The sequence below is a fragment of the Xiphophorus couchianus genome, chromosome 6, assembly GCF_001444195.1.
Source record: "Xiphophorus couchianus chromosome 6, X_couchianus-1.0, whole genome shotgun sequence".
Classification (NCBI taxonomy): Eukaryota; Metazoa; Chordata; class Actinopteri; order Cyprinodontiformes; family Poeciliidae; genus Xiphophorus; species Xiphophorus couchianus.
In genome coordinates this window covers 18,589,181-18,614,876 of record NC_040233.1, presented here as the reverse complement: position 1 = coordinate 18,614,876, position 25,696 = coordinate 18,589,181, and the positions used below count along the sequence as shown (strand labels likewise).

The following is a 25,696-nucleotide window of genomic DNA, read 5'->3' as shown; positions in this document are numbered from 1 at the left end:
TTTTATTTTCAGATTTATTTATTGATATTAAACTATAGTATGTTTGTTCTTGTTTTTGTTCCTTAGATAATGAGCGCGTTCCCAGAAGAGCTTGAAGTAGAGCACACCTCCCCTAAGTCAGGCAAAATTACAGAAATTAACTTTGTTTTTGGCCCACTCGCTGCAAAATCCTTCTGCAAAATTAAAGTTAGTTTGCGATACCACATTGCAAATTAAAAAAAATAAAAAATTACAGGATGTTTATTTTAAAACATATACGGTGTTCAACCACAGGCTATTTCTACCACAAAATCAAAGAACGGAACCGATCCCAATGACTATTGCCTCCTCTACAATCTAATTGATGGTAAACTATTTACTCATATTTACTTAGTAAATATTTCCGGCTTCATAAATAACTGATTTCATTTGTTTTTGTTGTTGCTGTTTTTACCTAAAAAAGCAGGCAGGCTGACCCAGGCAGAAGGCTACAAAGAAATCTGCAATAAGGAGAAGCGTCCCTCGATGTCAACAGCAGACTGTGACAAAGATAAAGACTTTTATGTGTGAATGATTTCCCTAAAGGCTAATTTTTTTACTTGCTTATAAAATTTTGTGCCTCTATTGCATCAAGGTTCACAATCAGTTCACAATTAGTCTTTCTGTACTGTTTCGCTCTTCTTGTTGAAAAATTATTGTAGAGATTTAATTTTATGGTGATTACTGTTAATTTGTTTTTCCTTTTTCTTCATCTCAGTTTGTGCAAATAAACTATGCATTAAAGAATAGTTCAACATTTTTGAAACGGGGCTCGATCAGTCGAACTTCATTCGTAGAGAGTTTTCAAACAGATTAAATGAAAAGTTGAATAAGATTATTTTATAAGATTAAGGTAGGAAAAAGTTCTAAACACAAAAGGAGAAAATATAAGATCCAAATATTTGATATTTGATCAAATCTAAAGTAAACACACAAAAGTTGTTTAGATCCAGTTTGAGAACGAAATGTCCAATTGAACTTAAATTTGAAGTTATCTGGAGACCTATGTGGCAGTAATTTTGTTTTTAATCTTATAGCAAGTTTTCTTTTCAATTCACCATGTGTGCACAAAACTCAGAGATGTTTCTCTGCTTTATAAATAAAATGCTTTGTTACATTTTAATTTACTCCACACTGTGGAGAGGGTTTGTTCAGCCCAACTAAAAACGAGTGTTGAACCTCACATCCAGTCAGATTTATTTTGCACCTCTTTTATTTACAACACAAATAATCTTCTTTATCCATGGAGTTGATCATAAAAAGAAAGAAAATGTCCAAAACAGACAGCAAATAGCCTGGCTTGTACACTATATACATATAATGCAATAATGTTAACATCTTATACAGTTTGTCTGTGAGAATAAACTTCACATATCTGCATAAAGCATCTAGAGTGCAGAGATTGCTCCTTGTCTTTTCTTCTTTACCCTCTGTGGTGTACTGACTGCTGTCCGATCAGTCCCCTCTGCTTCCTTTAATGTCACTCCAAATTAGCCCTAATGCTTAGCAGCAAGTGTCAAGACAGACTTGAAAAAAAGAAAGAGCACTAAAGAGTCAGCCAAGATTGATACATCAAGACAGGAATTAGTCAGACTTCAAAATAAAGCAAGAAAACTGTGTCTAACCTCTAAGTGAGTTAGAGCTACAAAGAAATAAAAAGAATCGTAGACTATGGTATAACTTTATGGACAATTACTTAGAGTCTGTCGAACTAAAATAAAATGTTTTAAACTGAATTCTATTGTCAGCTTCTTGCCCTTAATGCAATGCAAGACTTGAGGAATGATAATGGCAAAGATATACAGTACAAAGTCTCCTTATTGGTCATGTGTAACTCACACGCTCATGAGCCCTCACCATTAGTAAACAAACTCACACGACATCAAGCACAACACCTAGTAAAGGCTTTGCCCCATCTCCAAGTTACACTGGTCAATGTGGGTAGATCTAAACTGTAGATCTAAAACACTGTTTCTACTGGTTTCACGTATTGTTTATAGATTTAATGATGAAAACTGGAATAGCAATGAAAAGAACTTTCACAAAAGTCAAATAATGACTATTTCAAATCCTTTCAAACACCCAAGAGAAACCTACTAATACAGTGCTGTCATTTAACCCCTCAGATAAAGACAGGTAGAAGAGCAATTCAAGGTTGACAAATGTTATCTCAATTCAAATCTGCATGCATTAGCTTTTGCTGTATGTAAATTGTATCTGTTACAAATGATAAATGTCAAAGTCGTCAGCCACAGTTCACCCAGAGCTCCTCTAGATAACTGATATAGGAGGACATCTTCAGTTTTTGATCTGCTTCAATACATCTTCGCCTTAACATCAGTGAAAGATGTAATCTTTCACTGAATACTTTGCAGCTCAAGGCTGTTTTAATAGAACAAAAATCAATGAACACAAATATTGAAGAAATCACAAATCATTTACCAAAAACATCATACAACTGTAATAAATGGAGAACCTCAGGGCTTCAAACAAAAACAAAGAAAGCACTAAGAAATTCTAAGAAATTCTCTCCAAGGATTTGCAATCAATGTCCTTACTGTAGTAAATTCTGTGCATGTTGAAAAGGAGATTTTGTAGAACGTGAATTCCTGTTACATCCATTTTGAATGGTGCAGATGTCTTCGAGTCGAGTATTCTGCTGCATCAGGAAACGGTACATCACTACTTCACTACAGTGTTCCCTTTATATTGCACAAGACATCTTAATACATTTTTTAGTCCATTCCTGCTTCAAACACATGAATGAACACACATGTTTGTGAATCCAGTTTTTTTAAACCGAGGGAGCAAATTTCTAACACTTCTATTTTTGCTTTGCCAAGTGGCTCTTTGCAACCTCCACAATACTTTTGGATTTATGGCATTCCAAAGACAATTCCAAAATAAGACATTAAACTAGCATTCATGAGTGCTATCATTTGCACCTGTACATATAATACGTAAAAAAATGGTTTAAAAACTCTCATTCCTGATCATTTTAACTCCATTTTACAACAGAGAGTTTATCTTTCATTACAGCGATTAGTTTGACTGATTAAGTTAGCTGAAACAATATAAGATTTACATATACAGTAGAGTTGTATATACGTGTGTACAGAATATATGAAATGTCATGGTTCATAGTATATATTTAGAATTGCGTTCATCAGATTTAACTTCACTTGTTTTGACTTTCCAATACGCAATTGGTATCCAACAATATTTAAATAGTTCTAAACATTCATTAGTAATGTGTTAATTTGTTAATCTAACCAACCATATGTATTTGTTTGTATAATGTCTAATTGAGGTTACAGTGTAGAAAACAGAAGACATAGGCAATATTGGTTTAAAATTTTCCCTAACACAAAAATTCAGCAAACTGTAAGTTTAAAACAACAAATTATGTCCTGGTAAAACTTGAAAAGGCTTTCTTCTCAAAAGCAGTTGAATTCAGCCAAAAAATAAAAAAATAAACAAATGTTTCAAAGTTTTATAAGAAGATAGATATCTAACAAAGTTTAAGTGCTTCTGGTATTAATAGAAGCAGATTTTTGTTCCCTTCTCTTGTTCCATCTTGCTCGTTATTTCCTCTGTTGAGCATGGGCCGGGATGAGACTCTGGCTGTATTGCACTCTGTAAAACACCACGTTTTCACCATAGTGACACATATACTTATAACAAATATGGCAAATCTGATCCAATTTATTTCATTTTGAACAAAAAGCAAACTTGTTTCTACGGATGTGACAATAATATAAAGCTCTATTACATTTATGACATTGTTTTCTGTATTTATGTCTATATCTTTACATCTATAAACAACTCTAGAGGAAAACGAGATCATTCCAAAATTTACATTGCTTAATTTTGAGTAAAATTGTTCAATGACAAAATAAAATGTATTATCTTGAATACATGTATTTGCATAAAAAATGGCAAATGAGATGGAATGGCTGCCTTACATAGAGATGCTAATTTAAAACTTTGCACTGGTCTCTTAAATGTTTTGCCGAGCTGCTTTTATCACATTGTTTTTATTTTAATACATAGAATTTAAAAAATATAAAATTAACATCTCCTAAATTTAATCAAAGTTTTTATTAGACATACTTTTGTGCAAAAGATTATACCTTTTTTTTCCCCATTCTGCCCTTTATAGAGTAGCACTGGAAGTGTAACAATACGAACAAACCAAATTTACGAACTGACTTTCCAGAGAAACAACGGAAACTGAGTTCCACAGATGCACAGAGATTTCTCATCGACGTTTTACTCCACTAAGTGAGATGGCGAGCAGGTGCAAGGGCAGGAGCGAAGCAGAGAACATGTGCAGTGTTTATTTGTTCTGCAGACCTCCCATGATGTCATCTTACTTGTCTTAAGTTATGTTGCCATCAACGCCAATGTAAAAATGGCACAAATTTAACACCACAGATGGACACTAGGCGGTGGGACTTCAGTTCTATTGTTGAGCAGTTAAATATAAGAAAGAAAATACTAAATTATTTTTAGTGTTTAATTAAAAACTAACTTTATACTTGACCATTTTGTCCAATGGGGTAAAAAGGTTTAGATACCAGTAATCTAAGTAGAATACGGGACATGTTTCAGTTGAAGCAAGTGGCTTAAAAAGACAAGGTAGGCTCTACAGGTGATTGCTTGCCATGCATGTTGCTCCAAGTTTTCCATTTGGATTTTCAGAATAGCATCAAACTGATAATAGTGAAGAGTGGCGCTATTTTAGTTTCCATGCCCTGGGTGCCAATGTTTGTTTTTTTGCAACTAGAAATATTTCAGAGCAGCCAAATTAATATATTTTCTAAGTGAGAAAATAATGTAGACTAAGTTAAAAAGTGAGTCTGGTCACTCGGGCATATTCTCAGGCGTCTCATTAAAAGGACTTTTAAAAGTAGAACTTGTTTGATGGAAAGTTTTAGGAGATTAAAACCTCAGTACACTTTGGAACCGGCCCATGCCTTCTTCTGACACATAAGCACCTGGCACACTTAAAAGGTTGCTAAACTTGTTTAAAGTATTTGAATCAACATAGATAATGATAAATTATAGCAGAGCTCAGTACTTACATAACAAGGGTGACTATTCATTCTTTCACACGTACACACAGACAAATTCACAACAAATCTTCTCTCTCTCTTGTGAGGCTGCAAACGAAAGCTGATCTTTGGCAGCTGACATTTTCAAGATCTCCTCTGTGGACCAAATGTCCTAAACTACTGGTTTAGCGTTGCATTTTGAGCAGTAGTAATGACTTCACACACATTTTCTGTCTTCCCGCTGTGTCACTCAGTATCCATCCTCCACACCAGTGGAACAGAAGGAGAAAGGATTGAAGCAATCTGTGATTAAGGCAGTCTCATTAGTATTGCAGAGTGTTTTTTTTTTGTTTTTTTATTATTTTGGCCCCTGTTGTGCAGACAGACTGCCACAACAGTCATGAGTTTCTTTTGCTCCTTCTTTTTTGTCCTTACAGAGAAGATGAGTAGGTGTGAACAGTAGCGGTGAAAGAAAATCAGAGTGTGATCCAAAACGTCAGATCCATGGAGGAAGAATATCCGATCGAAAACAACATCAAGCTGTAATCCTCTTTGGAAGAAAACGTCATATTTGGTTTATGTATGATATTCGTATATCCTCACGGTGAATTATGTTTTACAGGGGTCCTAGACTAAAAAAAAGCACAACCCAGGGCGATTGAATTAAGTGAAGTAGAAGCCTAGATCTAATTTGTCCTCTGAAGTTAGTGCTAGGGGCTTTTTCAGCGGCGTGCAGAGATGGGGATAGACAAAGATCCCGCTTACAGTAGATTATTTCTGTCTCACTTAACTGAGTTCATTTCGAGATCCAAAGACAAATCAAAGCAGATACATACACATTAGTAGGACAAAGAAGATGAAGCTCTGCCACTGTCATCTACTGAGGTCAGCTGATAGTTTCCCTTCCTTGTAGCGCACATGTTCCAGCTGTCCTGAGATCTGCTCAAATGGCAAACCTCATGTACTGTACTTCTTTACAGTCCTTGAAGTTATAGGGCTTTAAGTAACAACTTTCTCAGAGCTCTCTATACTGTAACAATCCCTTTAGACCCACTCCTGCATGGAGCGCTTGCAGTACAGTATGTGCCGCTGCGTGCTCTTCCTCCTGAACTGGAAAACGGTGTAGAGGAGGACCATCATGCACAGCGCCAGGACGCAAGGAATGGCAATGGCCACAGCCTTCTCCGTACCCCCAACGCTGTCCAGTTTGATGACGACATCCACATCGTTGTTGTCACAGTGCCTTTCGTCTGCCGGGGGATTCCAGCCCCAGTCAGGGTCAGCGGGGAGGCCGTCGCAGCCCATGAAGTCCCTTAGAATAGACCTGGGGTAGCTGGGCTCCACGCGAAGCAGCTGGTTGTTAAACTTCCAGTACTCTTTTCCCTTGTAGAAGTAGGTAAAACCTGCAACAGAGATATGAAAATAAAGGGGGAAAAATTGTTTGTTTGTTAGGATTAAATATTAGTCTTGTTATGGTAGACTTAATAGTGCCCTGTTCAGTTATTTTGCTGTCAAGAAAAGCACTGCAAGTGGGATGTCATTATATTAAACTACAAAATTTTATCTGGCTTAATGACTGTCTTTTGTCTGATAATATGCTTTCATGCTGAGATTTTATGCATAAAATCATTCTGAAGATGGAAAACATACCTATTAAACTATTACTATAAAATCCATCATTGAAAAACGAACCGCAAATTTCCAAGCATAAAATTATCATATAAAATTAACTACAACAATCCAAATGTCATCTAAAAAAAGTCAGAAACAAATTAAACTTTTCAAATAAAAAGTTTGAAAAAATGAAAAAAAAATTACATTTCAGGGTCTAAAGTTTAGTTCTGTCATCACAGATTGAAATGACAGTGAAAACAATGAAAACAACTATATTAGTATATGACACAATTGTTTTTGGAGTAAAGGACAATACAGTGAGATTGAAAAACACATTTTTCAGTACAATGTGCTAATATATATTTAAGCCCCACTTAACTAAATCTCTTAAAAGATCAAAACATGTAAAAGGAGTATCAATTCAAATAAAAATAATGAATGAAATTTAATCTGAAATGGCATGTTAAAAACTATTTATATCCTTAATTAATACTTAATGTTGCTGTCCAACCTTTTCAATATTTCCTCTGATAGATAATTTTTGATTATCTATCTTTAGTTTGGAGCTCCAACTCTTATTGCTTCCAGAGAGAAGAAACACAAAGATAAAATGTTATTAAAATCAAGAGACTACTTAATGTCTACATTTATTTACACATCAAATGTGCAAGTATAAAATGACTATTATGATCGGTTGATGATAATCTGATGATAATGATCTGTGTGCTCAGCCCAGCTCTCTTCACCCTGTTTACACACGACTGCGTGGCCATCCACCCCACCAACACAGTCGTGAAGTACGCGGACGACACAACAGTAGTGGGTCTCATTTCAGACAACAACGAGACCCACTACAGAGAGGAGATTCTGCAGCTCACTCAGTGGTGTTCAGCCAACAACTTGGTGCTGAACACAGGGAAGACCAAGGAGGTCATTGTGGACTACAGAAGGTCCAGGAAGACGGATCACACTCCCCTTCTCATAGATGGAGAAGTGGTGGAACATGTGGACAACATCAAGTTCCTGGGCCTCCACATCACTTCTGACCTCTCCTGGAACACAAACACCTCCCACCTGGTGAAGAAAGCACAACAAAGGCTCTTCTTCCTCAGGAAACTGAGACGGGCTGGACTTTCCTCACGGCTGCTCGTGAACTTTTACAGGGCGATGATCGAGAGCATCCTCTGCCTCAACATGACTGTGTGGTATGGTAGCTGCACAGCATTGGAGAGGAAACAACTGACACGGGTGGTGAGAACAGCACAAGGCATTGTGGGATGCCCCCTCCCAGACCTGGACTCCATTTACACAGGCCGGGTCAAGAAGAGAGCTGGATCCATAGCCATGGATTCCAGCCACCCGGGCCACAGACTGTTTGTGCCGCTGCCATCAGGCAAGCGGTTCAGGAATATACGGACTACAACAAATAGACTGAGAAACAGTTTCTTCCCCACAGCCGTCAGAGCCATTACTCCCTGCCGCCCCCCCCTCCCACACATATCATAACCTCGCAGTCACACATACATATCCCCCACCCCCACACAGCCATATTGTTCTGCACTTTGCACTGTCACATCATCTGTACTTTGCCATAATTGGACCTGCTGCTACTTCTTTGGTGTGGTTGAGTGCCTTTAGTTAATTTAGTTGTATATATTGTTATTATTATTATTGTGTGTTTGCTTATTTATACTGTATATATTTGACCTTTTGCATGGGAGCTGCAATGGAAATTTCGTTGAATTCTGTTCAATGACAATAAATGCTATCTATCTATAATTTTAAAAAGGTTTAAGCTTTAATTTGAGTTTTCTTATTCATTTGTGAAAAAAATCCTACATGAGAAAACAATAACATCAACAAAGTCACTATTGACCCCCTACTGCCACCACTACTGTTTATACTTTGTCTATACAACCCTCTTTTGCATGTAGGACAGTATTTTGTCTTATAAGAGCCTACAGATAAGAAAACTCTACAGGATAAATGTCTGGGAACTGTGATGGCCCTGGAAGAAGGATGCTTTCATATCTGATCAACCAATGCTGTGTAGACTTTCTGCTCTTTTTGGAGTCGGTGATGGTAAATTTTCATTTTTCTGACAGAAACCACCAGATTTTAAAACAACATTTTCTGGCATTTTCAAAAAGGTACTCAAAGGTTAGCAAACACCACAAGCTTATACATGTGACATGAAGATAGAAAAGACATTTTTCCTCAATTTTCTCCCCCCAACAACCAGTTTGGATGTAGATTGGGTCTAATGGTTTTTATGGAGAATTTTCAAGACAACTTTGATGCAGTTCTTCAACAGTGAGCTCTGGAAGTTATTTAACATCCCTTAAAAACCTCCTCACCATCTGTGATGGAAAGATAAATATTGATTCCACTCCAGAATTTATTTTATGGGGATCTTTACATATTCCTATAATTTTTGCAATCCATATACCATTTGCCTTGTCCACAAAAGCGCCCTGTGGAGAGTCAGGGATGCCCTTCCAGATAGTGATGGGTTTAGGGTAACCTGGGTCCATCGTCCTCATGTCCTCGTTATACCTCCAGTATCTAAAAAAAAGAGAGACAGTGATAAATACCAACAGTTAAACAGAGGATTTGGAGTTTGCTACTTCATAATTGATCCAATATGGACAAAGACAGAGAACAGCTTTCTCTGCTACTATTTAAAACATATACTGTATAATTAGAACAAAAGAATAAAGTGTGTAGGAATTGCACTTTCTCTGTTCCTAAGATGCACACAAAGCAGAATATCCCCAAAAAAGAACAAGGTAAATTTGCTGAATCGTTTCTTTGTAGCCAGATAAAAATATGTAAGGCATTTATCTGCAGTCATAACCTTTTGCTTGCATTTTCATATTTTGTAGTTCATGTTGCTGTTTTTGGGGATTCTTTAGGGTTGCAGTGTATGTGAATGTGCAGAGCTAAACAAATAAAATTAAATTCAAGCATCTCTCCAGCTCTATGCCTACTAACTTATTAGATTTTCCAACACAACTTACTTTTATCAACCATATCCCCCTGTGTTTTAGTTTGCAAAGGCAATAAACTGAATGCTACAATTCCATAAGATGCGTTTTTAAAGGTTCGATTTGAATGCTTTGGCATGTTTTATTAAAGCTTCCTTTTATATTTCTAATGCACTCATGTTCAACTCTTGCTTAGTGAAGAGATGAGAGCTAATTTAAGCTCTAAGTTTGCAAAGTAAACATGAAAATTTGTGCTTATTTTAGTTATTAATGAGAGCTGAGTGGATGTTACTTCCTGTAAAATTTTAAATGTGTAAATATACAGGATTTAAGCAACCTGACTGTCAGTTTTCCTTATATAAACATTTAAACGGGTGGAGTCATTCTTTTTATCCCTCCCCCCCCCCAAAATAGTTTACTTTTTTTCTATTTGTAGTTAGACAGAATTATTCCAACTGTTATGATGGTACTTTTCAGAAAAAAAGACCATTAGCTGACTCATTTCACATGACAGGGAAATCCAATCAGTCAGACATCCATGGCGTGTCTATCTGCATTGCAGATTAGTCTCAGAAGCTTTTGTGAGTGACGAGCTTCTCACATGGTGCTGCGCAAACCCGTAAAACTATAGATAAAAAAGCCATTTGAATTAGAGCACCATCAGCCCCCCGTCACACATCCCCACTGAGAGATAAAATCAACTTTAAAATTATCTGCACAACGTCCCCCTTTTATTAAATGGAAGAATCTGTGGATGGAGATGACAAAGTGTTTTGTCAGCTCCATCCACAGGGTCCTGTGACCTTTCAGGATATGATTTATCTCAACAGCTGAACATGTGAGTCAGACGGGCATATTCTCATACTTACAACGGCTCTGACGCACGTAAATAAACAACAGATTTTCTGCTTTAGGCATTCTGGAGAGACAACAAAAATAATTTTGAAGTTCTTTTGAACTAAGCTAACACCTAGCCCCATAAAAAAAAAAAAAAAAACTTAATCAAAGTTGTTAAAGTTAAAGTTGAGTATCACTTTTGTGGCTACAAAAAAATGCACTCAAGTTTTGAGAAAGTGTCCCTCTTGGGTAGCGGAAATGTAAAAAAGCGAAGTAGTTTTTATGAAAAGATACCACACAATATTAAATATAAAATTAAATAACTCTTGAATTATTTGACTCTTTGATTTGATTTAGATAAAAATTTACAATTTATATTTAACTAATGGATATAAGAGGGCTGCACAGTGGCGCAGTTGGTAGCACTGTTGCCTTGCAGCAAGAAGGTCCTGGGTTCGATTCCCGGCCGGGGTCTTTCTGCATGGAGTTTGCATGTTCTCCCTGTGCATGCGTGGGTTCTCTCCGGGTACTCCGGCTTCCTCCCACAGTCCAAAAACATGACTGTCAGGTCAATTGGTTTCTCTAAATTCTCCCTAGGTGTGAGTGTGTGTGTGCATGGTTGTTTGTCCTGTATGTCTCTGTGTTGCCCTGCGACAGACTGGCGACCTGTCCGGGGTGTACCCCGCCTCTCGCCCGGAACGTAGCTGGAGATAGGCACCAGCAACCCTCCCGACCCCATTAGGGACAAGGGTGAACAGAAAATGGATGGATGGATGGATAATGGATATAAGTTAAATATAACTTATAAGACCCTTAAAAATTTTGCTTTTAAGGGACTTAACTTCAAGCCACCTTCCAGTGTGCATACAACACACATATTCAAAACTACAATAATGATTATGGATCTGTACATTTTGCCGTTCTAATTAGAATGATACTCAACTGAGCACCAAAAAAACAACAACAACAAGAAAACAGAATTTGCCCTACAGACTGGTGAAATCAGGAATAAAATATTCCACATAGAGATTATTTAAAACACAGTTTGGGCTTTATTTGCTTGTCTTGTCTTCAAAGTAAGTAAGTATAAGTCTCCTCATGTTCGTAATTCAGAAGTTGAATTACAAATATTTAAAGAAAGGTTTTTCTTTTACTTTTTTTATTAATTTATTTTGATATTATATTATATTGGCTAAAGCTGTTACAATTGGTTTTCAACAGCACCCCTATCGGATGACTGAAATATACAAGTTGTTAAAAAGACCAAAACCATCCTAGCCAGCAGAGACCACCCACGTTTAAAGGATTGTTTCCCTTCCCTTAAGTCAAAAGCAGACCAACCATAAGGTGCAATCAGTAGAAATACTTTTTGTCCCAAGCACAATAAAATATTTTACAACGTTTTATGATGTGTGGATTATGCCTCGACTGTCTTTGACTGCCGCTGTGCACCAAATTTTCCCTTGAGGGGACAAAGATGAACTGAAGTGAAGTGAAAAACTGGCACTGGAACTAATGATCCAAACAAACCTGTCTCCTTTGAAGAAGTAGGTCTTAGCGACATCTTCCCACCAGACGGCCGTCTCGATACTCTGTGTGGGCATGCCGCTACCGAACAGAGAAATGTCCTGAGGGTAGGAAGGCTGAAGATGCCTATCCTTGAACACCCAGAAACGGTTTCCTGAAACACAGAATCAAGGTTAGTATGTGCAACAACCTGGAATCACACCAAATAAAAAAAACTGCAATATTCCTGCTTGTTCATGCCCCTCTTTGTGGGTTATTTTTCTTCACGGGATTTCACAGACCAGATGTTTCATAAGCTCGTTTAAAGATTATCTTCGCAGCACAGAATGTAAGCTTGATGGTGCTCTGAAGGCAACTCTGCTGAGTCTTGTTGTTTTGAGTCTTATTGAAGTTATTGTTGCGTTTAATTCAATTTGATCATAAGTGCCTCGGGCAGAGGGAAGAAAGCTGTTGTGGTGCAGTGTTTGTGTGTGCTTGTGTGAGTGCTAGGTGGCTAGACGCTCACGTGCACACACCCATGAGTACGCACATGGTTAAGTCCTTCAGAGTGAATAAATAAAGCATGAGGCCCTCTGATCCCGCTGGGTGACAGATGTCATGTTAATCTGTCTGATGGACGGATGTCTCTCTGAGACCTACACCCATTCTCCAACCAGGCAGACGTCTACGAAAGCCCACAGTAAACCACTCTGGTTTCAAGTAGCAAAGAAGATATTGTGTGTTTAAGAGCTTTCAGTTCAAGTTATATCAGTCATGATGTTTTCAGATTGATATTTTATTAATGCACCAATACCACAACTGTCACATTACAACTACACACTTTAATGTTTCTTTTTTAAATGTATTTCTCTGGGATTTCATGTGATGCACAATTGGGAAAAGAATTATACATGGTGCTCAATTAAAAAAAAAAATCTGCAAAGTATTTAGTATATATTTGCAAACCAGAATTTTCAAACTTTGTAGAACCAATTTTTGCTGAAAGTACGGCTACAAATCATTTGGGTTGTCTGTAGCAGCTGAAAAGCTGGAATATTCTGACCTCTGTATCTCTGCAGCTGGAGTTTGCTGTGACCGCTACATATATTGTGACAGACGAGACGTCTTGTGGGCTTCATCTGAAAAGTTGGTAAGGACTGATGGAGGTTATAACTATTAATGTCCTGTCAAAAAATTCTCCCATCTGACTTTTGCATCTCTACAGCTCCTCCAGAGTAACCATGGGCCACTTGGCTGCTTCTCTGATCAATTCTCGATACTCCTTGCTTAGCCTGTTAGTTTAGGTGAACAGTAATATCTAGAAGGGTTCCAGACTATTTACACTTTATTTTGTGGATTGAGCAGTGTTCTGTGAGAAGTGCATAGCTTATAGTAAGCCTGAGGCCTTTACAGAACAGCTCCATATATGCTGAGATTAAACTATGCTGTTGTGGATTTTATGAATTAGTTGACATTGACATTTGAATTGAAGGGCTTATTACAAATCCACAGCAAAGTGTTTAGACTTTTGTTTGCAACAAAAAAAAGTCAATAATCTTGCTTCAATTCCCTGCAATTCAATTTACAAATATATACTTTATATTACCTTTAAAAAAGACAAATTTCCCTTCACTGTTTTCATACACTGCATCAATTTTGGGAGGCAAGCCTTGCCAGAAGTGGTTGATCGGCATGGGGTAGCCCGGGACCACTGAATTGTCCCGTACCCTCCAGAACCATTGGTCCTGCAGAAACAGACCATGCCAAATTGTTATTACCTGACATGGCTGAAACATCAGCAGGAATGCTTTCCTCATGGTGATAATTCGCTTTACCTTGAAGACAAACAGCTCCTGGCGTAGGATGGCCAGAGTGTTGAAGCCTCCGTCGCAAATGTTTGGTTTGGAGTTGGGGTTAGACGGCTTTGACCCCTGCGGAGGGCGATGGGGTCTTGCATGGCGGTCGTGTTTCCGGGGATCTGAGGGTGGATGGAAACGAGGAGGTGGAACTGTAGGCGGCGGACTGGTGGGCTGTGGAGCTTTATCTGGTGGTCCTATAAATACAAACTGCAGTTTTACAATCTGTTCTTGTGAATCAGAACTTCACTGCTGTGCTTTTATGATATTTAGCAATTTCAAAGACTGTCCCCACTGACAGATATTTTAACCAATGCAACCACTTCTTTTGGCACTGATTATTTCTTCTCTTTTGCAATCTGTTAGTTGACTCATGTTGCTTTGAAAAACACAGATTGGCTGACCTCTTTAGCAGCTGACAAATGCTGTTTACTGGCATTCAACCCAGCATGACTGACGCAGCAGCATTTGAAATGTTGACGAAGTTTCAGAGCTTTGCAATTTGATGTTTAGTGATGTGGTGCATCTTTAATAAGGTGTTGGAACAGTTTAACTCATACAAACTGTTACTTAATGATTTATCATTTAAAAGGAGATTGTATTGTGGTACATTACCATAGATTTTCTGGATTCCCTGCAAGTCATCTTGAGGTAGTTTGAAATTCTCTGTGTCCATGTACTGGTAGAAAGGAGCCATGATAGCAGTGGGGTCATTTGAGTGCTCAAGGCCGAGGGCATGCCCCAGCTCATGAACTGCAACCAAGAACAGATCATTTCCTAGAAAAGGGAAGAGAAGATCTGCAGTGAGAATCTAAATCCTTGATTATATCCAGGACAACATAAACAGATTTTACAAAAGTCTAAATGTTAGAAATTGACTCTTGTGCATTCCCCACATCAAATAATTGAAATATATAGCAAGAGGCTGTCTAAGTAGATTTTAGAACATACCAAATGTAAAAAACATGGCCCTCCATCTAAGAGAAAAAAAATGATGCAATATCCATAAATAATGATTAAGCTCAAAAAATTAGATAAAAACAATTTTCAACATTCAAAAGGTTGATTCTTGTCTCCAAAACCATTTCCCGATTGCACGTGTTGTTTACTTTACCCACCATATGTTCCTAGAGTGAGTCCAAAAGTTTTTATTTTCTTCCAGGATTGCACTTTATGCAGCTCCATGATTTTTCTCATCAAGTCTGACCAGTTTCCCTGTCCTGTGTGTTTATGTTCCTTCATACGAAGCTACCATGTATCTTGATTTCTTCTCTAATTATTGAACTCCTTTTTCTTTTTAGCATAGATAAATGGCCAGGTCTTAAATGTCTGTATGATGTAAAAAGGAAAAGGGTTTAACTGAATATTATTTAGGGGTATCAGTATAAAGGAGGTGGAAGAAAGTACAAGTTACATTTTTCTGATTGTATATGTTAAAATATTTTAAAACAGTGGTTCACTTTCTTTCCAATTCCACACTTATATGATCATTTGCAATGGTGCATCAAAAATAGCTCTCATAAAATGCAAAGAAGTTTGTTGCTGTAAGGTCATGTATTCAGGAAAAGCTCAAGGGACATGAATAGTTTTATAAGGCACTATATCTCTTAGCTTCAGGCAATGAGACACTGCGTTTGCATTTGGATTTATTTTTATACTTTGTATTTTTTATTACTGATGTCTGCCAGAGCTGGTTACTTCTACATCTAATTTTTAATATTAATTTTAACAATTAATATTGCATTCATATTATAAAATTCATATTATTTTGCACATATGCTGTGAAGAGTATTTCCATTTGGGAACTAAGTATTCACCGACAGACAACAAATCAACCATTTTAATGCAAATGCATGACTCAATCAATATTTGTTATCAATGCTTTTAACTTTTTTTGAAAATGTTGTAGATTTTACCTGCTTGTTTAAACTGAGCGTTTTAGCAATCCTGCACAGATGTGTGCATTTAATTTTGCTGTATTTTTATGGTTTTTCACACAAATAATTAAAATACATAAGCCACAAAATGAAAATAATTACTTGCTTTCCCTCCTCCACAGTTATAATAAAAATTGCACAGAACATTATGAGTTAAGAATACTGGAAGTGAATCATGAAGCAGCAAGACTTTCTCCTCAGCTCGAATAAAGCAGAAGGACACACATTCACGTTTTTGCCAAGGACATGTACATAATGCACCTGAGCATTAAAAAATGTCGACCAAGAACCGCTGTGTGTTACCAAAACACACACACGAAGACAGATGCAAAAGTAAAAATGTCACAACCAGTGGATGTAGTCAGCTCAGAGTGTCAGTCTGACTTAGGAGGAATTACAACTCTTATGTACAAACAGTGACTGAACCTGTCCCGAAGAGATGGTTGCCCTTTGCAAGGATGATATGCACTCATGCCAGGAGCGCTGCATAAAACCACCACTGACCCTCAGCCAGCAGCAAAAAGCTTACACTTTCCCCTCTCCCACTTTCACCTCATCCAACCAACCTCTGCCACCGATATGCGAAAATGCCCCACAAGGATTCCCTGGAGACAGACTGGAGCTACCATTAGCACACATGTCAACATGCAGCATTTACAGATCCACTGCTGTGAAAACCCATTTAAAATGGTGCAGCTTCCTTGGCACACATGCTGAGAGAGGAGCTTTTTTTCCCCTCCTTTAGCATCCAAATGGATGACATTGGCATGCCTCTCAGGGGCGAGCATGCATCTGACTTGGGAGTCTAAGACTATTATCATTAGAGAACAAAAAGAGAGCGAGGGAGAGGAACTGATGGGTGGCAAGCAGTATCCCTGCACAAACACAATGCAAGCCACAGCCCTCCGCCCTCTCTAATGGAAGGGGAGAAAGTTTGTGCACAGCAGTTGGATAATAGCGAAACCGCCTTGTGGTGCTTTCACAAGCCTTCTACCCCGTAGGTAGAGTAATTAGGGAGTGCTTGGTTGAATGCCTCAAAAAGATATCCTATTCTCCTCTCTGAGCTGTGCCACTGCAACCACTCAGCTACATCAAATTCAATAAATGTGGATAACCATAATCATGTGCCAGCAAAAGCAAAAGTCCTAAAATAGCAGCGCTTTCTATCCTGTCATCTGAAGAGCTTATTATACAGACAGAAACCAAAGTCCTGACAGATGGGGGGATGCATCTTTATAGAGCGGCGCTGCATCAAACACATCTTAGGGCTCTTTGTTTTTGGCTGAGCGTCCCTCACACTCTGCCCTGCGATACCGTCGTTCTCATAACACCCTCCAGCCAGGCCATCTGTACTTCCCTGATCTGGCATCCATCACTTCTTATCCATCTCTCCACAAGACTGCACTTTTTACTGTTTGCTTTCCTCACCTCTTCCTCTCAGAGTTATTTATTTCTCCATCATCTTTGTCATCTGTCTCTCTGCTGTTGCTTCTTCTCTCCTTTTCTATTATATCTAGTATTGATGCATATACTTTTTTTGCTAATTTAGTCATGTTGCAACCACAAACCTTATTATAGTTTATTATGCTTTTATGTCATAGATACATTCAACATATTTTTACAAACAAAATCTGAAAAGTGTGCCATGCATTGGTATTCAGCCCTCCCCGAGCCAAATCAATTATATAACCACCTGCAAGTCCTTTGGTCTGTGTCTATATCGGATTTTCACAGATAGATATTTTTCCTCATTCTTCTTTATGCACTAGCTCAATCAAATTTGATATAGATAAAAGTGTCAGATTCTCAATTAGATTTGGACCATTACTTTAACTTGGCCATTCTGACCCAGGAACACCTTGGGGTTCTTTTAAAGCTTCTAACAAATGTTCTTTCAGGATTTTTCTATATTTAGCTCCATCCAGCTACCTTGCTGCGGGGACACATCCCATCAGCTTGTTCCACTATAGAGATGGTGCTTTTATTATGCAGTTAGTTTTGTGCAACATATCATTTTACAGATTATTCATTCAATTTCCAGATGATGCACTGAACAGTGATCCGTGAGGCAATTATCTCCATGATGCAACATTTGTTTTGATTAAATTAACATTTAACAATATGCTGACTTCTGAAGGGTATTGCACTGGGTTTTATTTAGGTGTATCAAAGTAAAGAGTGCTGGGAACATATACCACAGTTTTCAGATTTTTGTTTGCAAATTACTTTAATAATTTACAAACAAAATAATAATTTTGGTTTACATTCCCTTCTCACCATCATGGTTGGGGTTTCCAAGGGTCCAGGGCTCATCTGAATCAAAGTGAGTGTCCCCTCCTATGCCAGGCCCTGGGAAATAGGCATGGGCGAGAAATCCACCCTCCCCATCGAAGGGCGAGCTGTCACCGTGAAAGCCAGAAGCGAAGATGATGGTGATGTCCACGTCACGCCTGCCAGTCTCCAGGGCACTGTATGGAACGGCCTCGAAGCGCAGGGGAGTCACACCCTGCCACACATCAAACGCCCTCCGGATGGCATCATGAGTCTCCCGGGCACCCACCTTTGGTGTGATATTTTTTATGCTGCAGGAAGATAAACAAGAAACTGCTTGAGAGGCTTCAGAGGGGTGGAGGCTGGCAAAATATGGAAGTAAAATCCTCCACACTTCTCCCCCTTGAGTTTTTAGCTCATTAATTTGGAGTGAATTTTTTCAGTTTTTAGAATGAAGCAACACTGGGTAAAAACGTAACACTTGACACAACTATTTAAAGACCAACAGCTTTCACTAGCTTTCACTGAACTTTTAACACAGCAGTCGTTATCAGTCCCTGGCAGGCAGAGAGGAAGGGGGAAATCATCTTCTCCTCTCTCTCTCTATCCACTCATTTTCGTGAATAAAGCTCGGGCAGCGGCGGCGGTAGCACCAGCTCAGCACTGATTGACATTCCATTAGACGAGGTGGCTCATCAATTCAAATTCAGTGAGCAAGCAAGGAAGGATTTAAATAAATTGGCAGTGTTATCATCTATTACTGCTGTAACCTGTCAATTTGCGGTTGTGCTGCAGACCCGTTTATCAGTCCTCCTCAGGCCCATTAAAACCCAAAGCTTAATTATAGCAGATAAGATGAGTTTCACTATTTCTGCTGAGATTGTGGATAGTTTATTCTCCCAGTTTCATATATCAGGGTGAGGGCAGTTTGTTTAGCTTAATGAACGGGAAAGAGATTGTGTAATGGTTCAAAACACATCCTAATTCGTTTTTAACTGTGCTACATACTATTTATACAATGAACAGCACACACGCAATACACAATTTAGGTGTTAATCTGTTGGTATGTGCATGTGTGAATACCCCCCACACAAGCAACATATTTGTTCAGTCTCTATGACAACATGTAGCATACAACCCCAGGTGGTTAAAGGCAGTAAAAATATAAGAAGTAATGATGCAAAAGTAAATAAAATGAAAAGAACAAACTTTTGAAAATGTATTAAAATAAAATAAGAAATATGTATTTTTAAATACACAAGTTAATAAAAATAAAATAAATTACAAAATAAACAACAAAAAAATTATGCTAGATTGAAACACTATTGAAATAAAATGTTATATAGGGAAAGTAATAGATCTGAAGAAACTTGTCGGCCATCTCTCACCTGTAGGTTATGTGCGTACGCTGCCACTTCTGCCCTGTCAACGCGTATCTCCTCCTTCTTGACCTTGTGGCACTTTTAATTTTATCTGGAACTCCACAGCGTGGCCTCTGCATCCATCTAAAAAGTAAGGAAAAAAATAAAAGCTAATGTTTCATTCAGCATTTTTGCATCGCAGTTTACACTCTATGATGACACAAAGCGCAGAAGTGAACTCGTCAGTTCTCTTCTCGGGCACTGAACCACAACGGCTAAAGAAAAAAATGGATGCAAAAACACTGCTAAACTACTTCTAAGACTACAGTTCTCATTCGTACAACATAATTTATCACAACTACTGAACAAACACAATATAATGGCAAAAACATTAGTTCTCACCTTAGAGTGATATCACTGCATGATCATGCAAAACGAGAAGAGGGAAAAGTGTTAAAACCTTCACCCGGTGTTGTTTCAGGTGAGGTGAAGGGGGGCAGGAGGAGGAAAAAAAATCTGTATCTGTCCTTCAGCAGCCCATTAAGATAAACATAGTTCCTACTGGTATTTCTAAAAAAAAAAAAAAGTTTTTTCAGACTCAAATTTTCAGAGTTCTCAATAAAATTTTGACCTACTGTTCAAGTATACATGGATGACAAGCGGCATCATATGTCTTATTAAAGTGTTTGTGTTGCACGGGTTGTGTTTGTGCATCTGCAACACATGTCATGTGTCCACTTACTCCTTGGTTGTCTCATCCAGCGTCCCTGTGACATTGAGACCGTAGATGCGCTGCATAGCAGCAATGGCTGACTGCATGGTTTTGGCTGAGCGCAGGACAGACATTCCCGGTTCTGTGTGGGGAAGGTATCCATACCTCTGTAGCCATCCCTGCAAGGGGTAAGATAAAAAAAAAAACAAAAAAAAACATAATCCTAACCCATCCCATCCCAGAACATTGCAATTTACACAGGTTTAATCAGACATGAAATTAAAAAAGGCAGAGATAAAAAGCTACTTTAAATATAAAAGTGAAATAAATCTTTGTTAGAGGAATGCATATTTCAGACACTCTATTCATGTTGTCTATGCAGCATGAATACAGACCTCAAATATTCCTCCACTGCAATATTGCTTTGCTTAAAGCTTCAAATACCACTGCAATCAAATGAGAAAAAATTAACTTTGTTGAAATAACTTTAAGTAAATAAATGTCCATTCTAATGCCCTATAAGGTCGTTCCCAAAGGATTTTTTAAAAATGATGTCCCATGGAAGCCTATATGGGTATAATACAATAAGGTGGGTCTTGTTACCTTGCGGTATTAGGACAGATTTGCATAACAAAAGGTATTATTTCTGATTTTGCAGGGTTGACTTTAATGATTTAAGCCACAAAACACTGCATCTGGTTTAGGCAACAAAGTGGAGAGGCTGCAGCCTCAGCTGAAACAAGACAACCATTTCCCAAACTTGGGTCACAAACCGACAGAGGACTTAGGCTTCACTTTAGAAAACGATTACTAACCGTTTTTAAATCCGCTATTTAAAAAGCAGATTTTGCTATAATTCCCTTCGAGAAATAAAGACATTATTTGCAAACAGATTAATTTAATATTTGGATTTATGATGGTTTTTCTTTTACCGGCAAGTAAATTCTTGTAATCTGGGTCATAAGTCTCTTCCAGTGATATGTTGGTGATAAGCTGAGGAGTTTTGGAAACAATGCCCTAATGCAAAAGTTGCCTCATACAAAAGTGTTAACTTTTCTGAAAAATTCAACTTTACTTTGAAAAAAATTTAAGTAAACTTATATACTTTAAGTTCCACTCTAATCTTCCTGTCTCTTGGAAGATTAGTAGAGCACTTAGAGATGGAGCGAGAGAAGTCCAATGACAAAGTCTTACAAGTGTAAGTGATCTGGATCTGCTCCAAAGTATGATGGATACATTCTTTGTCTGCACTTCAGCTCTCTACCAATACTGATTAAATCCATGTTGACAGAATTGCCATAAACCTGCTAACAGACAAACATTAATAAAGATAGATCTCTGCCAAGGTGGCGATCAAAACACTATATATGAAAATGTGTGTCTTGAAGCAGTGACCACCTTCTTCCAAAGGTCGATGGGTTGATTTTTATATGTGTTTCAGACTGGGGAGTCTTCATTATTTAACCCAGAAAAACACTCTAAAATTAGACAGTTTAGCCCATATGTTTATCCAAATGCATGAACCCCATACATAGTTTTTCTTTCTTAGTGAGTACAAGGTTGGAATCACAATGAGCTTCTTAGAACCCACTTTGGTTCACCAAATGAAACTCATATTAGTAAGAAAAGTTGTGCAAGTTTTATGCAGGTCTTAAATGGATTTTAGAGAAAATCTATTAAATTGAGTAACGTAATCAGACTCCATCTTTTTAAAAGACTTCTCTTGCATCAACTGTATACAGGCAAGTTACATGGGGACATTATGTAACCCATGAACAATCTCTTATGTGGTCCAGTTTCCCACCCACATCCAGCCCATCTGAGTACCACGTGTAAATGTTGACTGAGTTCCCAAGCTGATTTCCTACCATTGTTTGTACCTGTTTATCTGTTTGGAGTTGCAAGGGGGAGAGCACATACTTCCAGCTATCATTAAGCAAGAGGCAGAGTTCAACCTGGACAGGTTCCCAAGACACCACAGAAACAAACAACCATGCACACACTTCTACGGGTAATTTAATAAGACCAATCAACATAACGTGCATATTTTGAACCATGGATGCTGCAGTACTTAAGAGAGTTTATGCATGCATTAGAATGACATGCAAACTCCATGCAGAGAGACTGCAGGCATGAAATGAAACCCAGGACCTTCTTGTTGCAAGGCAACAGCACTAACAACCACTAAACCATGCAGCCCCCAACCAGGTAGCCCAACCAGGTGAAATCAGCTTGTTTATATAGTTGACTGACACTATTTTTTGCCCTAAGCTCTACAGTAACTAACATCTTAGGGGATACTTTCTCTCATTCTTCTCAGCATATCTACTCATTCATGTCCATCCAAGTCCATTTTATTTCTCCCCAAACATGTTGAACTAGTCTCCCAAACATTTATAAACTGCCCCTGAAGCCACTCCTTTGTTTCCCTGAGTGTGTGCTTCAGTCTATTGACATGTTGGAAGATAATCTGTCACATTAATCTGAGGTCCAGAGAATTCTGGTATTCTTGAAAGATTTTAGTACAGGGCTTAGTCATCTAACCATATTTGCAGAATTGTTGCACATCTTCTGCTGCAACATCACCAGATCATAATGCTGCCACCATTATGCTTCAATGGCCAGTGAGATATTTTTGTCATGGTTTGACAGCCTCTAAGGGGCTTTTAGGGCAGAACTTAAATAACTGTCATGAGCCTTTCAGTGAGTGTTGGCTTCCGTCAGGTTACTCTACCACAAAGTCTGATAAATGGAGCGTGTTAGCAGTAATTGAACTTCTAGATGGTTCTTCCATTTCCACAAAGAAACACTGAATCTTCACTTTAGTGACTTTTGAGTTCTTTGTACCCTCTGGAAAAGGGTCTTGTTCCTTAATAACTCAGTTTAATCTAGAGGGGGTGCTGGAGGTTTTGCATTTCTTGTAAATAATAGACTACGCTGTTATTTTCAGAATGTTCTGATCTTGGAGGCCTAGAAAAAAATTCCCTTGAAACTTCATTGCTTGGTTTGCACTGTAATATGCACCATTAAGTGTAAGACTTTATATTGTCCACTGTTTTCCATTCCAATTCAAGTTCAGTCAACTAAGCATATTGGATCAGGTTACAGAAGCATGTCAATGGAAATCAGGGGCACTTGAGCTTAATTTAAGCCCTATATACCAAAGTCAGCATATTTACCTTGGTTAAATGCATTTTTTATATAAACTTACAAATCAGAATCTCAGAACACAGTTTTACATTATATGGACTACCGTACAAAATAAACAAAATTTTAACTGAATTGTATTATAACTGGGATTGAATTGGAATGTAAGAATTATAATCTGTTTATGTTTGGGATTTTCATAAAACATTTCTGAATGTAAACACAGTGTACCCTTTTACAAGTGTATGTCTTGTAAAAGGGTCTTCAGATGACAGTTGTCATGAATTAATGGAATAAATATAAACTGTGATTAAAATAATTTGAAATTCACTCAAACTGGTTTTAGAATAAGACTGTGGAGTAAGAAAAAAAGTGCAAAAACTGACAGGGAGTGAATACTTTTGGCACTTTGTGTTATTTGAACAGCAAAAGGAATGCTTTTTGCTCTTTTTGGGATATGTTAGATATTCTTAATTTTACATTTTTGTACAAATATTTTTATTCAGGGTTATTATGCAGTGACAATCTCATACCACCCAATGCCCTGCACTGACTGTTATTTATCATCTTACTCTTTTATGGTCAAGCCTCTACAGTGAGTCTGGAATGCTTATAGGAGCTAGTCAGCAGAACTGAAAATGTGCATCGTTAGAAACGGTCCACTCGGCAGGACTTTAGATTTAAATGTATTCACGAGAAGCTGAGAAAGCACTGATGGCGACAGCAGTCAAGTGTTTGTGTCTTTGCAGCTTCCGGTTGGTGTGTGTGCATGTGAAAGACTGCGGCCCAGTCCTCTTTTTTATTCTCTACTAAACCAGACTGGGAATTAATGCATACAAAAAGCATCACCAGACTCAGACCTAAAGACATCAGATCCAGGTGTGTCCACAACATCTGCAGCTGATCTGCTTCCTCTGTTCATCCCTCCCCATTGCTCCCCAATCTCTCCTTCTCTACTCATCTAAATCTCTTGTTTATCCTCGTCTTGTCTCTGTGGCTTGTGTTTTGTCTATAGACAGTGAATTTTAGACAGATCCCGGACGGACTGAAGCGAGCCATTAAATTGAATAATGGTGCGTGTGTGTTACTGTCAGTTTCAGCGTTTAATTTCTCCAGAGTGGAAAGAGGAGGGAGCTGAGGGTGGAAGGGGGGTGGGAGGGTTGCAGCCTGTGGTGAGGATGGAAATGACATCAATTAATCAGGTACAAACTAGCAAATCTTATTATGCAACTTGTAAATGTTTAATCTTCTTTAACACTATGTGATGCTGTCAAAACATCTCCCAGCCTCACCTCATGATGACCTGCCATGAATGGGAAAACAAGCATCATATCTAGTTCAAGCACTGCAATGTAACATCCTCATATGAGCTGTTTCACTATAAATGAAGGATCCAAGGAGGAAAATATTTTTATTTGCATCTCATAATGTCTCCATCATGATCATACAGAGCCACAGCGCGCAGATTCAGCCTGCATATATGTTGTTTTTCACGCAGAGGCAGATGATGTGGAGGAGAGGAGGAGGGAAGGCCGTGCAATGAGAGGGGAAAAAAAAAATCTTACCTCAACGCTGAACTGATGCTGCTCCTCTCCGGACACGGATCGCGAAATCCAAAGCAAGAGATGCAAGCAGAGCGCTGCCGCGTAAAAGCAATCCGGTGGTTTTCTTTTACTGACGGATACTAAGGTCATAATGACCCGCTTTTCTTCCTGACTGTTTATTAGGAGAAGCCGCCTGTCTGCTTTGTGTCAAATGAAAACCATCGGTGCGGGCTGTCAAGGCGAGATTCGGCTGAATTCAAGAAGCGTCTTTTAATTTAAAAATAAAAATAAAAGACCCGATGATGGTTGAAGAAACGTGCTCTGGTGTCAAGCAGAGATAACTCGGCGCGTTATATTTGCTGTCCTCGCCATTCTGATTTACAACAGCAGCTACATCCATCCACAGCGGTATCAATGGCCATGTACAGTAAAGCTACCCAGTCTGCGCAAGATAGGCTCGACGCCTGCGCTTTGATTCCTCACACAGCGCAGCATCACAAGAGCTGCCCTATAGGCTGCAGACTGCATGAGAGAAAACCCTTCAGGACGCTCTGTACAGCTGCAGCTCAATCGGACATCACAATATCATCGACAAGTTCTTTTATCCAACACCGTCACTGTGTGAAACTTGTGTAAATAGAGTCAGACTCTGAGCAAATTTGACCATTTCTGACTTTTCTGTGCTGGGAAGACTTTTTATTCATCATTTATGTGGAGTGATGACAAAGGACAAAATGTCATTTAAAAAGAAGCTGAAAGTTCACAATGTTGTGTGTTGATGGAAAATTAAGTGGAAGGAAAAAGTAGCTGAAATAAGTACATGATCAACAAGGATACTTGCAGTTTTGA

The 25,696-nt window shown here is 38.3% G+C and overlaps 1 protein-coding gene across 2 annotated transcripts; it reads right to left on the bottom strand.

The window, feature by feature from the left end:
• Positions 1-1,213: 1,213 nt before the first annotated feature.
• Positions 1,214-25,353, bottom strand: mmp16b (matrix metallopeptidase 16b (membrane-inserted)). 2 transcript variants are annotated; one of them, XM_028021267.1, is made up of 11 exons: positions 24,869-25,351; positions 20,187-20,335; positions 19,847-19,861; positions 19,472-19,588; positions 18,090-18,394; positions 14,491-14,652; positions 13,855-14,072; positions 13,626-13,764; positions 12,044-12,194; positions 9,139-9,254; positions 1,214-6,478 (listed from the first exon to the last, which is right to left on the bottom strand). In XM_028021267.1, exons 1-11 carry the CDS (start codon positions 24,995-24,997, stop codon positions 6,120-6,122), a joined length of 1,860 nt encoding a protein of 619 aa, XP_027877068.1. In that variant the 5' UTR covers positions 24,998-25,351; the 3' UTR covers positions 1,214-6,119. The 2 variants fall into 2 exon arrangements, with proteins under 2 accessions (XP_027877068.1, XP_027877069.1); XM_028021268.1 differs by lacking the exon at positions 19,847-19,861 and having other exon boundaries at positions 24,869-25,353.
• Between the last annotated feature and the right edge of the window lie 343 nt (positions 25,354-25,696).